The 17,587-nt window shown below is 40.0% G+C and overlaps 1 protein-coding gene across 9 annotated transcripts in view; it reads left to right on the forward strand.

The window, feature by feature from the left end:
* Positions 1-17,587, forward strand: part of nalcn (sodium leak channel, non-selective) — a 70,357-nt gene that overhangs the window by 24,588 nt on the left and 28,182 nt on the right. For all 9 annotated transcript variants that reach the window (XM_069706943.1, XM_069706945.1, XM_069706936.1 and 6 more), the window contains 5 exons: positions 4,936-5,067; positions 6,670-6,837; positions 11,980-12,171; positions 13,291-13,428; positions 13,916-13,990. In XM_069706943.1, the coding sequence (XP_069563044.1) occupies positions 4,936-5,067; positions 6,670-6,837; positions 11,980-12,171; positions 13,291-13,428; positions 13,916-13,990 (705 nt within the window). The remainder of the gene's footprint in view (positions 1-4,935; positions 5,068-6,669; positions 6,838-11,979; positions 12,172-13,290; positions 13,429-13,915; positions 13,991-17,587) is intronic.

Consider the following 17,587-nt stretch of genomic DNA (forward strand, 5'->3'; position numbering starts at 1 on the left):
TGTGTCATCTCTTCTGTGGGATTGCAGTTTATGTCACACAGACCAGGGAGCCTTTGGAGAGGGACAATTTGCCTCACTGTTTAAATTAACTTGGCATAAATTGAGTGACAAAGAACACAAGTACTCAGACAAGAAGCCAGAAGGCTTGATGAAACGAGAGACTGATTCCTCTCATTTTTAATTTTTTTTTTTTTTTTTTACGAGAGAAAACAACACCCAGAGTGGTCTGTTTCCACAAATACCAATTTACATGCCACTTGAAATGATGTCTCTTTCTCCACAACACTATTTGCATACATCATTTCTATCATGTACCGTCTATCACTGTAAAGAAAATAAGAGCTGAGTACATTCTGTATTTTGGTCATGTACTGTGTCATGTACTTAAAATTAAGCTTTGCTTTGCTATCAGGCCGAATATTGTCGGCGTCCTTTGGATAAAAAGCCAGCGCCACAACTTAACGTGTGGCTTCTGCTTGCGACACTTGACTTCAGCATGTGAGTGTGTGCGTGCGCATGCTTGTGCCCGTGCGCAGTGAAGCACCTGGTGTTTCAAAGAACCAGCCACAGGCAACACAAATAAATAGCATCCATCAAACAAGTGGGAAAGGTTTTCAGAGACACACAAGCTGAGCAACATCAAACGGCAGGGCAGAGCCATCTTGTCCTGCAGTTGATGCTCTTAAATTGATTCTGACATCTTGAGGCCAGTGCCTTTCAGCTGCATTTGGCAAACCACGGCGTTTTGCCTCAAGAATAACATGGACGCTGCTGTCTGGTGAAGTGCACCATATTTTGAGCCAGTTTGGAGAAAAGAAAAAAAAAAAAGGGGAATGTGAGGGAAAGATTAAAAGGTAGTTCTGTGGGAGAGCTGAATGGGCAGACAGTATCTACATATGACAGAGGATACAAATGCACGCTGCTCTCCAGCTCGCTCACCCGGCTTTTCTTAGCTGTGACTCCCAAAAGCTGAAAGAGAATATGGGCAAAGTCAGGACCTTGAGAAAATCAACCGTTTCATACACAGAAGCATGTACGTTCTGTTCTCTGTCAGTCTGCCTCTGTCTCCTTTGCTCCTTCTCTCGTACTCGCACACACACACACACACACACACACACACACACACACACACACGCACACACACACGCACGCACACACACACACACACACACACACACACACACACACACACACACACACACACACACGCACGCACGCACACAGCTCCGTTCAGCCAAAACACCCATGGGGGGAGAGCGTCTGGTTGCTGGAAATGTCAAACTGCTTTGTCACGTCCAATCTCAGTCAGGGAGCCTAACCACTGTGTGCGCAGAGTGGGCATGTGTGTATGCTGTGCAGAAACACCCACCCCCAAGGCTAGCAGCTCGGTCGGCCAGGGCAATGAGTCGAGCTTAAAAGAAAAGCAGGAATTCACGTTTCGGACAAAAAAAAATTAGAAGTAAATTGAGAAGAACATTTTAAAGGTATTACAGATTTGGCCAGCGATGCTCAGGCAAGGAGTTTCACAGCTGTGTAGTTTGACTTGAGAGCAGATGGAAATCTTGTTTTTGCTGACCTCCTGTGGTTTCACCTTCATGCAGTCGTGAAGAAGTATAGTCCAGGGTGTATCACTCAGTGCCACTCAGTGCATCTCTGTTGGGTGGTGTTACAGGTGCAACAGAGCACACGTCTAATCACAGCCAACCTTGTAGCTGGGTATGATGAGGTGAAACAGACTTTCAACCACAGAAGGCAGCCAGACACTGATTTTTCAACCTCGTATCAAATTGTTTTTAAACCTCTGAACCTGACAACCTGGTGGTGGGTTTGAAAGGCATATTTTCCTTAAAAGATTTTCTACATTACACCATTTATCACAGCCACAAACTGTAAAACTTGAACTAATCATGTGCACGCAACGCTTCCGTCAGGAAAAATGATATTTCATCTTAATTACTATATTATACATGTCTCATTTAAAATTTGGACAAAAACAAACCATGGGTGATCCACATTCTCAAAAAAAAGAATTATAAAAAATAAATACTGCGCTCCGCGCAACTGTGAAGCCTTGGATGACTGGGCTGAGACCAACTGTCACGTGACATAGATTTGGTAATTTTTTTGGCCTGCACTGCAGGCTGTCGCACAGAGAGACGTTTATAGAGGTTGTAAAAACAAGGCTTCAAGTTGTCATCGTGCATCAAACTAACTTTTCAAACTTTTATTTTCTTTCTTCCATGACATTCGCTTTAGAGATGATTAGATCTTCGAGCACTTAAAAAATTGAAATGAATTTCAACCAGATCAAGAGAACTGTGAACATTTTATTTCCTCAATTGGATTGAGTGCTGGAGCGTCTTCTCGAAGCGCTACGCACAACCAAAAGGTTTTCCAACCTGAATAGTAAACAACCCACAATGGTGTTTTCACATGTGGCCAGAAATAGTTTATCAGCATCTAAACCTACTTGGTTAAGGTTAGAGAAAGACTGTAGTCAGCATTAAACATAAACCAATGTTAACAGAACGGAGATGGGATGCCAACAATGATCTGCCACGTCATAGTCACACACTTTATTGACCCAAACATTCCCCCTGACCTCCATTCAATGATATTTTAGTGCTATAACAAACATGTTACTTCCACTATTGCTCCTGGCAGAGAGATCCGGCACGGTAGTGCAGTGGTTAGCACTGTCACCTCACAGCAAAAAGGTTCCGGGTTCAAATCCGGTCCTGGGCCTTTCTGTGCGGAGTTTGCATGTTCTCCCTGTGCTTGCGTGGGTTCTCTCGGGTTCTCCGGCTTCCTCCCAACATCCAAAAACATGCACGTCAGGTTACCTGGCGCCGTGCTAGTGGCAGCCTGCTGCAGCATCTCCCCCCTGAGAGCCCCCCTGCTGTAGTGAAGAAATTTCCCCTCGGGGATTAATAAAGTGTATCAAATCAAAATCAAATCCATGTCATTTTTCTGGTGAGACCTGTCTCTCATATAGTGTGATGTTCTTTTTTTTTTTTTACTATTTACATTTTTTTTCAGTCACCTGAAATAGCCAGGAATACATCATGTAATTTACCCACAAGTTTGAAGTTCAGTTGGATAATTGAATCTTCTACTTCCACCATCATCACTTGTTCTCAAAGCACTACACCCGCTTGCAGTTCAGGCTTTCTAGACTTTAAAAGAGTTTCCACTGTAAGTGTGTTAGTGTGTAGGAGGGTGGATGGCAGTGGTCCCGTTTTCCTGGGGCGAATTTGATCTTTCCAGCAATGCTGCAAACGCTCTTCATCTGTCTTAAAGTCTTCCTCACATTTTTCACTTTTTTTTTTTTGCGATCTTTCCTTTTGCCAAACTCACATGCAAGTCTTTTTTTAGGGTAAGTGATTCTACCCACTCACAAGCTGTTCCTTCTGCCATATATGTGCGGTTCAAGGCTGCGATCACATCTGTCACATTGTCTCCAAAAGAATGCCTAGTTAACCCGTTGGTCTGATAAAGGAGTGCGAGCTTTATCTCAGTACGTGTTATGAGTCAGATTCTTCACATTTGTTTATGGTCATGATTGTTTCCATCGTGTGATGTTGTTGGAGGCGGTCAGTGCCACTGCTATTCCCACAGGAAATAGCATACATTTTTTTGTGCCCCTTTCCCTTCTTGTGTTTAGCTGTGTGAATACACACTGATTCTGCTGCCTGGTAGGATGTTTCTCGTTGTAACTGACAAAAGGTTCCTGATTGCATTTTCATTGCAGTTTAGCTGCTGGCACTCTTTATCTGTTTCTATGTCTATATTTTACAGTACTGCCACTGTTTGGCACTGTCAATAAAAGGACCCGTGCCTATGCTTTTCCGTGCAAACTTTTGTATAATATCCATCATGGACTTTGTATAATGTCCACCATCCATGCTCTTGTCTGTGTTCTGTGAAACCTTCATTGTGACAGTAAATGTGGATGTATGAATGAAAACCATGTGCAACGTACTCGATATAATTAAACTGACATTTTAATGCATATTCTACAACAAAGTGTGTTCAAACTATACAGTTCAACAGCTTTCGTGTGTATTCTTTTTAGCTTCCATTGCCAGCTAGATAAATAAAGTAAGTATGTGATGTTAAAATCAGGGACATGTTGTGGTTAGCAACATTGAGAGAAAACACGATGAAAAACTTAGCCGATAAAAGTAAAAGAGTTAAAACATACTCATGCTGGTGACCGTGCCAGCAGCTACAGCAAGAGTAGCGGTAGAAGTAGTAGTAACTGAAGACGTTCCCCAGACTAGTAGAGACGTCGAGTAACTAGCTCTGGTTAACCTATCAAATGCTAACTTAATAAATGCTAAATTAACATGAAATAATCAGTTTTTACAAAACATAACAGAAAAAGATATTTGGGATACATCTGAAATTGTTTTATTTGTGGTCCTTTTTAGCTATTATTTTTTAATAATTGTTTACAGTTATTAAAATGTACTATTTCAGTTTCCTGATGTTCTGCCACCATTGTTGTCACAAGTGTCAAAAGTGTTTGATAACCACATTTGAACGATCATTTGTGTTCATATACTGTATATGCTGAATAAATGTTTGATGAATATCAACTGACATATCAATATCAGTATCAAAAACCTGATATTGTTAGGGCCCTAGTTTTATTCATGCATAATATAGTCACCATGACTGTTGTCCGTGTGAGTCAGAGTTTTTAGTCAGACTGGAAAGCGTTGTGTTATTTAACGTAATCTCTGGTTGTTTCAGAACAGTGACGTGTTTCACCATAATACTGTAATTTCTTGTCATGGTATTGATGCCTCAAAGCCAACCCAAGCTTTAATTTGTACCTTTGGGAGACAAATAAAAATGATCTCTCTTTGTCTCTTTGCCCGTTGTGTGCAATTTACATTGATTGCAACTGAACTCTTCTCTGTTTCACAGCAATTGATGCGGTCCTCTGTGTTCCACATGTTCATCCTGAGCATGGTCGCTGTGGACGTCATCGTTGCTGCTAGTAACTATTATAAAGGCGAGAACTACCGCAGACATTATGATGAGTTTTACCTGGCAGAGGTGAGATATATATATTTTTTTTTTTTTAATGATTTTTCTCCTCCAATTCTGAAGATCCTCTCCAAACCCTCAATTCCTTTTTTCTTTTTTTTTTTGTAATATTAATTGATTTTAATCCAAACCATTTGACCAAAGCCTCTTTTTAAAGTATTTTCTTATGTGCATTACCGTTTGATACAAAAATAGCATGAGATCATGTTCTTGATTAACAGAATTAGAAAGCTTTTTAGAAAGATTTTTCTCTTTTAGTAGAGGTCCTACTTGGGAATGTCCTCTATTAATTGGAATTTTTTTATTGATTTAATATTAATGTCTGCTCATATGATATATACTGCAACTCCAGATTTGATGTGTCCTAGTTTATGACACATGTTCATAAACTATGTATGTTTTTTGCAACGATAGGTACGATAATTTTCTGTATTTAGTAATTGATTGTTTTTTTTAGAATATACACACGTTACACAGTATGTGTCGTATAGGTTGGTTTGATGTCATCTGTATGCAGGTGGTAACGCACCAACAAAGACGATGCGGTGTGTGCTGACTTCTACCATCCCTTACTCTCTCTCACACTCACAGCTGAATGGAGGAGATAAGAAAAGGGGGAGAAAAAAAACACATAATATTACCTCTTCTCACTGCCTCCACCCGTATCATTCAGACATCGATCTGCAGATTGGTTCCAACCTGTGTGGAAGCTGTGAAGAGAAAATAGAAAATGGAGATGCTGAGTTTAGAGTTAAATGGAGAAATGCACATTTTCCTGGTGGGGAGCCAATTTTAGTCTCCCCTTCTTATAGTATTTCCCCTCCTGATGACAGTGGCAGAAGAAGTATCCAGTGATCTGCTGTTGCACTTAGATTAAGATGGGGGAGTAAAAGAGACACATTTTAAGCAGAAAAGGCAAAATCAGAAACACAGAGCCTGAGGTGTCTTTTAGGAGTTAAGCTCCAAAGCACAAAACCTCCATTTCTCACAAGGTAACTAAGAAACATTGGTCTTATGTTGAGAAATCTCTGACTATAACATGTCAAACCGCATGCTCCCTGTTTCTAACACATGCCTTCTGTTGAAAAAATGTGAACTCCAAACCAAGATACACAGTACCATGTTACTAGTAAATTTACTTTTTTGGTGGAGTACAGTAGAGTGACAAAAAATATTAAATACTTTACAGAAAAATATTGCATTATCTATTAAAACCCTAATTTATGATTATCAAGTAAAATAAAAGTAAAATGTTATATTATTAAATATATCATTGGGTTATTATTTATTCATTAACATGTAAGCAAAAATGTTATGTTGTAGCTGGTGCATTTGAAGCTTCTTTATATATTACTGGGAAGTGTCATTTCTGATTATGCACGCTATTTTATAAGGACATCATCATATTTTGATGTGGTAAATCATAATTAGAAAATTTGCAGTAGATGTCAAATGTAGAACAGTAAAAGATAAAAGAAGAAAAAATTATTGTATTGTAATTATTATATGTATCTGTAAACATAAATATATTGTTAATGTAATCCACAGACTTCTATACGCTACAGATGAAAGCAAATTCTAACATCGATTTTATTTTCTTCCTCGTTCCAGGTTGCGTTTACCGTGTTGTTTGACCTTGAAGCTCTTATAAAGATCTGGTGTCTCGGCTTCACTGGCTACATCAGCTCCTCTTTGCACAAGTTTGAATCTCTGCTGGTGGTGGGCACCACGCTGCACATCTACCCCGACCTCTACCACTCCCAGTTCACATATTTTCAGGTATGGATATACTAAGCAAGTATGAACTTGCACAAATGAACATACTATATATAAAACCCATGCTGAATGTGAAACTGAATCATCCACACTTGAGGAACAGAGGCTGTGACTCATTTTGTGACATTTCTTGCCTGTTATCATGCATTAATGAGTACAAATCAAACACACTACTTTTTTGTGTTAAATCTCTCCCCTGTTTATTAAAAATGCTTAAATGTAGTTTCACCACAAATGTTCAACACTGATTGTGAGTTAAACTGTTGCATTTTTCAGTAGTTATACACCAATATAGAATTTCAAGCTGATGTCGTGGCCAAATTCAATTCGATAAGCAACATGCCAATGCAAAAATGGGAAAAGAATAAGGAATATATATCTATTAGTTTGAAAAATTGATTTTTTTGATACAATAATATTTTATATAATTAATGCATTCATTTATTGTAAACTTGTTTTAGGGCTTGGCCGATCACCGATAGCTGACAAGTCACCATGCTGGTATTATTTAATCAAGCCAGCAGGTTCGAGAGGGTCAGTCTGGCAGATAAATGAGCTGTGTGGGGCAGGGGGGGGGGGATCTCTTCCAGAGCTGTGGGTCTGATGTGTGTCAGAAATCACAGATGAGGTAAACTAAAAAACAAACAAACCAAAAAAACAACTCCTAGCCTCAGGTGGCTGGTGGGTCTCAGCCTCAGCATTTGCTAGAATTCAACTACGTTTAAGATACATAGAATTTGGTTCGACTGTTTCATTTCTACTCATTTTTCAGGCTCATTCACCTTGACCTTCGCATAACCAGCACTGTATATCTGCCAGCTGTACTCCTGCAAGTTTCTATTGTTGTTCGTGTTGTCTCTCTTACCAGCCCGTTTTGTTGTACCTACGGTTAACGAGCACGGTCGTCTTCGACACGAGTAAGACGTAACCCAAAGTCACGCTCAGTCCCCTCTGTGTGTGCAAGGAGCTCAGCCCCGCTATCCTGCAAACAGTCACTGACACAGAGCAGAGGAGTGAAAAGCAGAGAGGCCAAAATTACCATTTACAACTGGGTTTTGAGTCGTGCTCCAAGTCTGCAGCCATGCTGCGCATTATCTGATGCAATTACTGGCAAAAATTGCATTGCATCGGAACAATACCATTAAGAATTCCATTTTCCTGCTCATCAGTCAATAATAGATCACCCACCATCAGTCATGATGGTTGAATTCTAGTGGTTTTATTTATCAAACTTTAATATAAATCTGACCCTGAGCGTGCAAATCATGACTCTTGCATAAGAAATAAATAGTTGGAAAGGTCCTGATTAGTCTTTGGGTGGAACTAATAACGTGTGATGCATTTTGCTTCACTAGAGGTGTGTGTAGTGGTGCTAGTCCACTATAATTTTGTTTATAAATTCTGTGATTGCCTAAGCATTTGCTTTGGTGTGAGCTTACATCATCCGAAATGTTTTCCAGGTTTCAGGCCAGGCGTATAAATCAACGGTGTATATTACCATCCATTTGGCAACTGTGCCTTGTTGCACTAACACAGCCCTTAGTATTAGACTCTGTACCAAATTCGAACCCGGTGACCTCACTGTACTTAGTTTAATGTAGCAGATGAAAAGCTCTGAGGAAGATCTGATCGGAAGGAGCTTCCCAATGGGTTTTTTTTAATGAGCCATGACCATACAAGCCGCCCTGATCCTGTTTGACTCTTTCAGTAGCTGCCATCCACACATGTACAAGGCTTGACATTTAAAACCTGGACATGTATAAAGATGTTCACTGTAGCTGTAATACCATGAAAATTACATCTGACTTTGATCATTTTGAATGTTTTGACTTGTTACTGCAAAACCTTTTCCAAAACACACGATATTTAGTTTTTTCATTAAGTTGGATTTTCTCACTTCCAAGCAGTTATTTTAGGACATATACAGCTAACTAGGAGCAACTTGAACCTTGCTTTAGCCAAGTAATCAATTCCAGTGAGAAGGACTATATCTTTTGCTTTTTTGAAGTTGCAATACCTTATATGTGCATCGCAATGCTGTTTTAAAAGGTTTATGCTTTTCTGTACTACTACGGTGCATTCATGGGCTTTTGAGAGGCTCTGTTATCCTAAGACATTAGTGTTGGTTGCTGAACAGTGTTGCCTTCATGAGCTATGGAGGGTTATAGGAAATTAACTTGAATAGCTATTTTCATAACTAATATTGTAAATGTGAATAAAAAAGCTAATATTTCCTGTCAATTACACCTGAGGACTGAGCGGTGGTCTACTTGCCGTATTTGCCATCTAGATCTTTCTTTCACTCACAATAAGCAAATAGGGATGTTGTGAAAAGGGGCAACTGAAGTGGATAAGGGGAATCAAAAAGTTCAAAGCACCGTAATGTGCACGGAGCACAGAGAAGTTATAACCTTTGTGATTATTACTCCAAGTTTCAACGTTTGATCAAAATCAGCACCTGAGTTACACATGCTGTTGCGAGCAGCGGTCCGTGCACGTCATGGAGTTGCACACTGTTTGCGCACAACAAATACAGGCAGAGAGAAGGCTTGTGCACAGATAGTACTGCAAGTAATGTCAGTCGAATTTGAGTTGCAGCAATGCCCTGCTCACACAGTTGTAAAGTTTCTACTAATGCAATCAGTCCTCTACTTTTGGCTAATGAGCAGTTTTTCAAAGCACCTGGGAGTTAAATACCTTACTTGTATTTCACTCAGTGGAAAACATTTCTCAGTCGCTCTCCCTGCTCATCATTTCCCAAGTAGGTCTCAGTTTAAGCAGGTGACATTTAATCACAAGTGATTAACCTTAAGGCTCTGTGCTGCAATCGGATTTGTGCCCTTGCCATAGGAGAAGGAACTAGGCAAAGCAATCTTTGTCTTTGTCTATTTAGTTGTAGCCAACCAAGGGGCATTTCACTGCCAAAGGTTAGTCTTATTTTGTTTCAATCTGTACAAAATGTCACATGCTTTAGAGCGCTACTTGAAGCTTTGACACACACGTATACACTTGACTGAATGATTTTTAATCAGCCAGTGGAACCCACCTTGACACTTCCTCTTTGTGTGTGCAGAATTGCAATGGCGCCAGTAGCAGCACGATTTAACAGTTCAGACAATTAATTCACAAGAAAGGGGAGGCCATTGTACATTTGTAGTAGGGATGTACTGATCCAATTCCATTTTTGGTATTTGGTCAACATGGATTTAAAATGGTGGACTGGATATCTGTGATAGCGACAATTTGACACAATGCGCAATTCAATTTTATGTTAAGCATTGCTTTGTATTGCAAGAGGCGGAAGCCAGAAACAAACACATACAACACAGCTGGAAACCCATTCTCTGAGTGTCATTTCTAGTTAATCATTGTTATCAGACTTGCAATGGACTTTGGGGAACAAATACAAGGTTTTATTCAGCCAACAACATTTTGTCATCCAGCCTGAACACTGGTTGGGATTAACTCTGGTAAAGGTAATTTGTTTCACACATTCAAGATGGTTTTTTGCATTTTAAGAAGCGAGATGTGTTTCTCTGTTGAAACGGCCACATTTATTTTCTGGATTGCAGACATGCAGACAAGGAGATGCAAATTAAAAAGTAGATGTTTTTTCATTGTTTGGAAACAATGATGCATTTTCATTGGTAGTATCAGATCCTCAGAAAGAAAATATTGTGTTCAGAATTGATTTTGAGCGGCTGTCTATGCATCTAATGAAATCACTGCAGTCTCCCAAACAGGAAACTAATTGTTGATATTATTCAAACGGAGATTGGACATTTCTGAGATTGTTTTTTAATACTGGTCCATGGGTCAGACCGAAAACCAAAACCTGAATCTGGCCACCATCCCCTTGAGAAGAAGTCTCTTTGTGCAGTGATACAGTTCTCCCAGCGCTCCATTCAGTAAGCACATCAAGCACCATCTGTGATTCGCGCTGGTTCTCCTCCACAGTATCGAAACAGCAACCCTTCAGCTTGAACTTTATTTTGTGGAACAAAAATCATTTGCAGGGAGCCAAATCTGGTGATTACGGGGGTGAAAGTAACAAATGTCTTGCTCGCAGCGCATTTTCAACTTGTTGGAGAACCCAAGTGCCATTGAGCTCAGGTCTTTTGAACATTGACGTTTTATCCCTCTTGAAACACGAATACCACTCAGAACACCTCATTGCTTCATTGATGTAGGCTTTCTGAAGCATTTCAAAGGTCTTTGCCAATTTCCCAAGTGTGAGATCAAATTGATGCTCTCTGCTCAAGTTCCAGGTCAATGCTGAAATCGCTAATGCGCACGAATAAGTGGTCACAAAAATATGTGTAACACGGGTGCTGATGCTGTTCAAGCAAAGATAACTCTAAATACTTCAAATAATTTTTTTCCCCTCTGCTCCATGTCTATTAGTTTGCTGTGCTTCATTTGTGCGTAACAGAAGCAGTCTCTGAACTTTTTGATCCTCATATTCTATCAATAGCATCTATATCACTTCCCCAGTGCTTTGTTGGCTGCAGGGTGGGGGAGAAGAATAAATAAGTAGTTTTGCTGTTAATAGCCTCATAACCTCTGTCGACTTCACCTACTACGATTGGTCCTTAGTCTAAAAGTGTGCATCAGTTATAAAATGTAGAGTGGTCATCGTGGTCTGTCAGGAGTAGAAAGTAGTATCTGTCTGTCCCATCTGCCTGCAGATGATGTAAATGTTTGTTCTGGAGGCCAGTACCCTGTGTTTGTCTTTATTTTGCTTTATATCCAGGGAATGGGAAATAGCCATTCATTTGGCTTAGTGTAGGATTCTGAAGAAAAATCTTTGGCCGGAGGCATCAGAGAGGAGCTCGATCAATACCTACTCTTTGGATCTCTGATCAAATCCTGACCAAGATACATTACCTTTTGGGGGTTGTCACCACAAGCAAGTCTGTTAACAGAGCACAGTCTCACCACAGCTACCTCTGGATCAAGATCAATGCTCCCTCTTTTGAAATCAACATGTAATCAATGTGCTTCGATGTTTGCTTTTATTTATTTTAAACTATCTTTAAAATACCACCGCTCTCTTCCTTCGGGCACTACTGTTCTTAAAGACTAAAGTTTGAACTGCCACACAAACAGAGACCACTCGTGACGTATGTTTTTCTTTTCCCTCAGGTGCTACGTGTGGTGCGCTTGATTAAGATTTCTCCGGCTCTAGAAGACTTTGTCTATAAAATATTTGGTCCAGGGAAAAAACTCGGCAGCCTGGTGGTGTTCACAGCCAGCCTTCTGATCGTCATGTCAGCCATCAGCTTGCAAATGTTTTGCTTCGTGGAGGAGCTGGACCGTTTCACTACCTTCCCCAGGGTAAGCAACCTTTCACACCCACCCTGTCACAGAGAGGGCAATATTTATACTTTTAAAAGCATATATATATATATATATATATATATATATATATATTTAAAAAAAAAATCAAACTTTATAAAGTTTTAGTAAATAAATTGCCTTCATGATTAAGTTGTTCATTCTTCGGGGAACAATAAATGTAATTTCAATTGAAAGATTCAGGTATATGTAATTCACCAAATCCAAATTTTAAAATTTGTAGAGGTTCCGAAACGACATCTCTGACAAGCAATGAGGAGGCCTTCAGATGCCAATGGGCCGACAGATATGGCATCTGCTTTGATTTCTAAGTGCTCACGAATTCTCTCTCTCTCATTAGCGATGACTTTCCATCCTCTGTTTTTTTTCTTTTCTTTTCTCACCACTCCAACATTTCACTGATTCTAGGCACAGCGGGACGTGAAGGGCTGCTCGTAAACAGATGCCACTTGTGTGCTGCGTTACCCTTCCCTCTCTTTTTCCGTACTGCTGCTGCTTCACACATGCACATATATATGCACACAGACGCACAGACACATCATAGTTAACGATGTTTGGCTGTCTTCCCCATGGGCAGACCTGTTGCTGGGTCTATCTTTATCTGCAGTGACTGGGGCATGGTGGAGGAGTGGGGCTGGCTTCGTGGGTGGGGGAGGGGTGCTGTCTGGAGGAGAGATGCTAAGAAGTAAGTGCAGGCAAGCCGCTTGACTCCAGGGGCCATCATGTCGCAGCCGGCTGTGCCCTACACCTTCATCTGACCTCCACTAAGTACATAAGAGGGCAGCAGAACATAGAAAATAAAAAGATGGCTGCCTCCTCGCTTTCTCTCGCCCCTCCTTTGCATAAGTTTAAAAAAAAATCTCAGTTGCAACCTGGAGAAAGATGGTCTGAAGGGGATATGTGCATCAGCTGTGTGATATTTGCTCTCTTGTGAAAAGGCACCTTTCTGATGACAAATTCGTCCGTCTCTCTGTGTAATTTCCGCCCTGTCTCCGTCTCTCTCTTTCCCTCTCTGTGCTGCTTCCACTTGTGCACTTGGTTGCCCTGCCTAGCCTTTAGCCTTTCACCTTCTTTTATCCTGTGCTTTCCTCCCTGCAGGCATTCATGTCCATGTTCCAGATCCTAACCCAGGAGGGTTGGATAGATGTCATGGACCAGACCCTGGTGGCTGTGGGTCATATGTGGGCTCCTGTAGTAGCTATTTACTTTATCCTCTACCATCTGTTTGCCACCCTGGTGAGGAACATACTGTGCTGCCTCAAATGTATCAAGTCAAATAGGTTAAATAGACTATTGAATTGTACTTTTTGCACATTGTATATTTGCTACAGTATTTTAATCAGTCATATTCTATTATTTTGGTGAGTAAATACCAGGACTAAAGTGGTAAAAGGAGACATGCATTTCTATCTTACTGCATTCAATTATTGCCCTGCCCCTTCATTGTTCCGTCAAGTGGCACATTTAATCACAGTTAATCAGACTTGCAGGCGTAAGAAGTGCTGACATTTCAGTGTTTGGCCTTCTGATACGGGGAGCCATCACACAGCGCTGAGAGTCTCTAGATGAATCACACCTCCCTCCAGACAGACAGGATGTCTTCCAGGACAGAACGAGCAACAAATACAAATACTTAGCAGACTCTGTACTTAAAAATAACTGCTTTAACGTATTGCAATGTCTTCACACGCAGCAAATGTTCTTTCCTCTTGTTGCGTTTTAGATTCTGCTCAGTCTTTTTGTGGCTGTTATCTTGGACAATCTGGAGCTGGACGAAGACTTGAAGAAACTCAAACAGGTAGGAAGCTTATATAAAGTTGAGTAGAGGCTAAACAAGTTCAAGTTCCGATTTATAAGAGCATTCATTATCTGGGAATACAAGAAGTTCATTGATTTGCATACCGTCAGTATTTGTATCCATGAATTGATGCATATCTGGTTGCAGCATTACATTTTGCAAGCCCAGTTTTCACTGTGTGATTTCAATTTCAGCTCAATCAGATACAGTAATTTTAATGTACTCTCACCAACCGCCTGAGCTCAACAAGTGGTGTGTGCACTTTGTGTGTCGTACAGTTTTTCTATTCTGGAGAGGAGAAGACTGTTAGTCATCTCTTACACATAATTCTTTTTTCTCTCAAGCTAATTCATTCCATGGCTTTTCCAGACTACATTGAAAACAGCTGAAATGGTGACACGGCATTGGCAGGCTAAGACGCTGTGTTTTGTTGATGAAAAGAATTATGTCCCTACTTGGTTCTTGTGGTTTGTGCCTTGGTGTTCCTGTGTTTTATCACGTCAAAGTCCCTTACTGTATGTCAGTGAGCAATTAACAACTTTGTAAGTGGAACTTTTCCGATTTTATGAGTTGCACTGTTGCACTTGGTCTCATGGAAGTTTTTTTTTTATTAGCTTGTTGTTGTTCTCTGCTCAGTGTTGAAATGCAAAAACCACAAATAAATTAATTCGTTTTGAAAGGGAACAATAACCTCAAGAGTTTTATTTGAAGGCAGCACTTGTTTCAATATGCTGCTGTGAACAATGAGTCTTTTCATCCTGCGCTGTGCTCAGCTTATATTGGTATTTTTTATATCTGACCTTCTTCAAACGGGAGCTTGTTGTAATTTAAATAACTGTTGGTAACCTACCCTGTTTCTTGTATTTTTGGTGGTGCTAATATACATACAGCCTGCTGATTTAATCAGCCATGGTGCTGGTCACACAGAGAAGTGTTGCCAGGTGATCACTTAGGAAATTCTTTCCATAGCCTGATTGTGCTTAGCAGCTCGGTAAAACGCTGTTTTGTCACCCGTTTTGAGGCATACAGCTTCAGTCAGTTTTCTTATTCACTCGCGCAATGTTTCATTGTGTAGCCTTACAACACCATGTGCATACATTCTTCTTTAATTTGGAAGCTTACAATGCTTGCAATTTACACAGTTGCCCTTAATCACAGTACAATGGGGGCAATACTACTTAGGTATAATGGTCAGTAAGTATTCCAGTAATAACCTCTCATTTATTGCATGTGTTAACCAGGATAGCAACAGTGAGAGAACAAAATGAGGACGTGTACAATGCAGTACTTTGAAAATTGAAAAATTGACATTTTCTCCCCCCATGATCTGATGTGTTTTCTGGTTTGTCTGCTGCTCGACATGTTTTTGCTCCTCCATTTTATTTAAAAGCTGAGCACTTTCTGTTGCTACCCTGTGAAGACTGATAGGGTTGAATTATATGCACGCATGTGAACAATGCTCTCAGTAATTTCTTCCTTCTCTACCTTTCTGTAGCTTTAGTCTAGATGGTTGAGTAAGTGACCAATTAACTGAAAAAAAAAAAAAAGAAGCAAATTCTTGTGTGAAAAAGCTGCCACTTACACATTAATACATGGGCCCTGGTGCTATAGTCACTGCGCCATGGGTGAACATTAATAAGCAGTTGTGTCGTCAAATGCAAATCAAGTGCAGTTGCAGACCCATGTACTGTATATCTATAGGGAAATTGTTTTTTGCATGATCATAGAAATGCTAAGAATTTAGGCACCTGCGCAGTCTCTGTTTCAGTTTGTATTCACACAACACCTTTACATAAATTAATTAAGCTCTAAGCTAATAGACTTGAACAGCGTCATGCTCACAGAAGTGCAGCGCCGTGTGCCGTCATAGCTGGCTGGCAGGTCTCAGCTTTCCTGGACAGGTTATTTTCCACCCACCGCTGAGTGATTAGGTGCAGTGACTGTAAAATTGCCTATTTTACAGGTGCTTCAATCATGGATACAGGGCTGACTATAAATAAACTGTAGATGGTAATCACCCTCCCACAAGAGAAGCCTTCTGCAAACATTTGGCAACAGCGCAATGACATGTCCAACCTATCTATAAGAAATACACATGTGGGCCGTGAGGGATAAGAAACCAATTACAGCATATGTGATAAATCATTTTTGCCTGCTGTTTGATGAATGACTTCATTGACTTCCTAATATTTGTTATTTATCATTAATGGGACTTGTGTTCATGGTGAGCTCTTTAAAAAAAAAAAAAAAAGAAACAAATGACCATGAAAATAAAATTGTACACATGAATTTCTTTTCACCTCAAAAATGGTTTTGTTTTTTGATTGTCAAGTAGTTTTGGTACAAACCACATAGGCACAAATGTTAACACTGTGTCATGATTCGATCACTAGCCGGGCGAACCTTGACTGCATCCTTTCTAGAAAAGGCAAAAATGCCTGAAAATAATCACTTAAAAATTATTTTTTTGTTACAGTGGGTGTTGTGATTACGGAATGGATATCAATCAATAATTGGAGTGAGAGTGTGACACAAAAAACGTGCTTATTTTCTTCCCAGGGACATTTTTAATCCTTTCTTCTTCACAGTTGGTTGAGCACACTGACAGTTGCTGTGTTCAAATTAATTGGAAATGATGAAACAACAAATTGAAGCAGAATAAACTATTCAAAGAGTGAGTTTATGCAAATCATAGCATTTTTGTCTTGTATATTATTTGAATTTATTATTTCATATCATGTCTGTTTTAGGTGGATGCTTTACAATGAAGGGGACAGTGTATACAATTACGTTGTTGTTGGTGTAATTAGTGGCATTTATTGTCTAATGTGTCAAAGTAAGCAGGTTAAAGTTGCATTTACTTGAATACTGAACATTGAATTTGTAATTACTGAAAAGAGCTCTACGACTTTGAAGGTAGTTTGTGACACTGTATCTCAACCTAACCTTCTGCTCCCCCGTCATATTCCATGAGTCAGAAATATCAGTCGGAAATCCAGTCAAACATGTCAACTCCCCTGAGACGCCATTGTATTTTGCCTCAACCCGTGGAAAAAAACATCAAACATACAGGACTCGTGCGCTTGCAGGTGGGCCAGCAGCATCTTTATGAGTGTATTCTGTGTGTACGTGTCACACTGGAGTGAAAATTCTCATGTGCAGTCAAGCTTTGGTGAGGCTCACCTTCACAAATCAATTATACACGATGCTAAATGCAGTGAACTGTTCTGCACGTTTTTTTCTCCGTGTGTTGATAATTCACTGCCAATGTCATGTTCTAGGTAACGTCCATCATACTCTTGTTAAAAACTCCTCTCAAGTATCAATATAATAAAGGTCTGATCAGTGTTATATAGCACGCTGGTGTAAGACAGCTCGATCATATCACAAGCAGTAATTCACAGCTCTCCTGAAGGAGGAGCACAGACTTCCAAGCAGTCACTGCAGAAAGTAACAATATTGTTAAGTCAGCCAAAATTTTGACTCGCCCTTCTCAGGAGTTAATTTTACTTTCAAGCATAATAAGTCAGCAGCATCCTGTTTAAAATGCACCTGTGAGTATATTCCCGCGGTGTCAGTAGATGAATATAGACAGGG

The sequence above is a fragment of the Brachyistius frenatus genome, unplaced genomic scaffold, assembly GCF_029030835.1.
Source record: "Brachyistius frenatus isolate BFR_SWC_R1_liver_20210118 unplaced genomic scaffold, ASM2903083v1 Contig_66, whole genome shotgun sequence".
Taxonomy (NCBI): domain Eukaryota; kingdom Metazoa; phylum Chordata; class Actinopteri; family Embiotocidae; genus Brachyistius; species Brachyistius frenatus.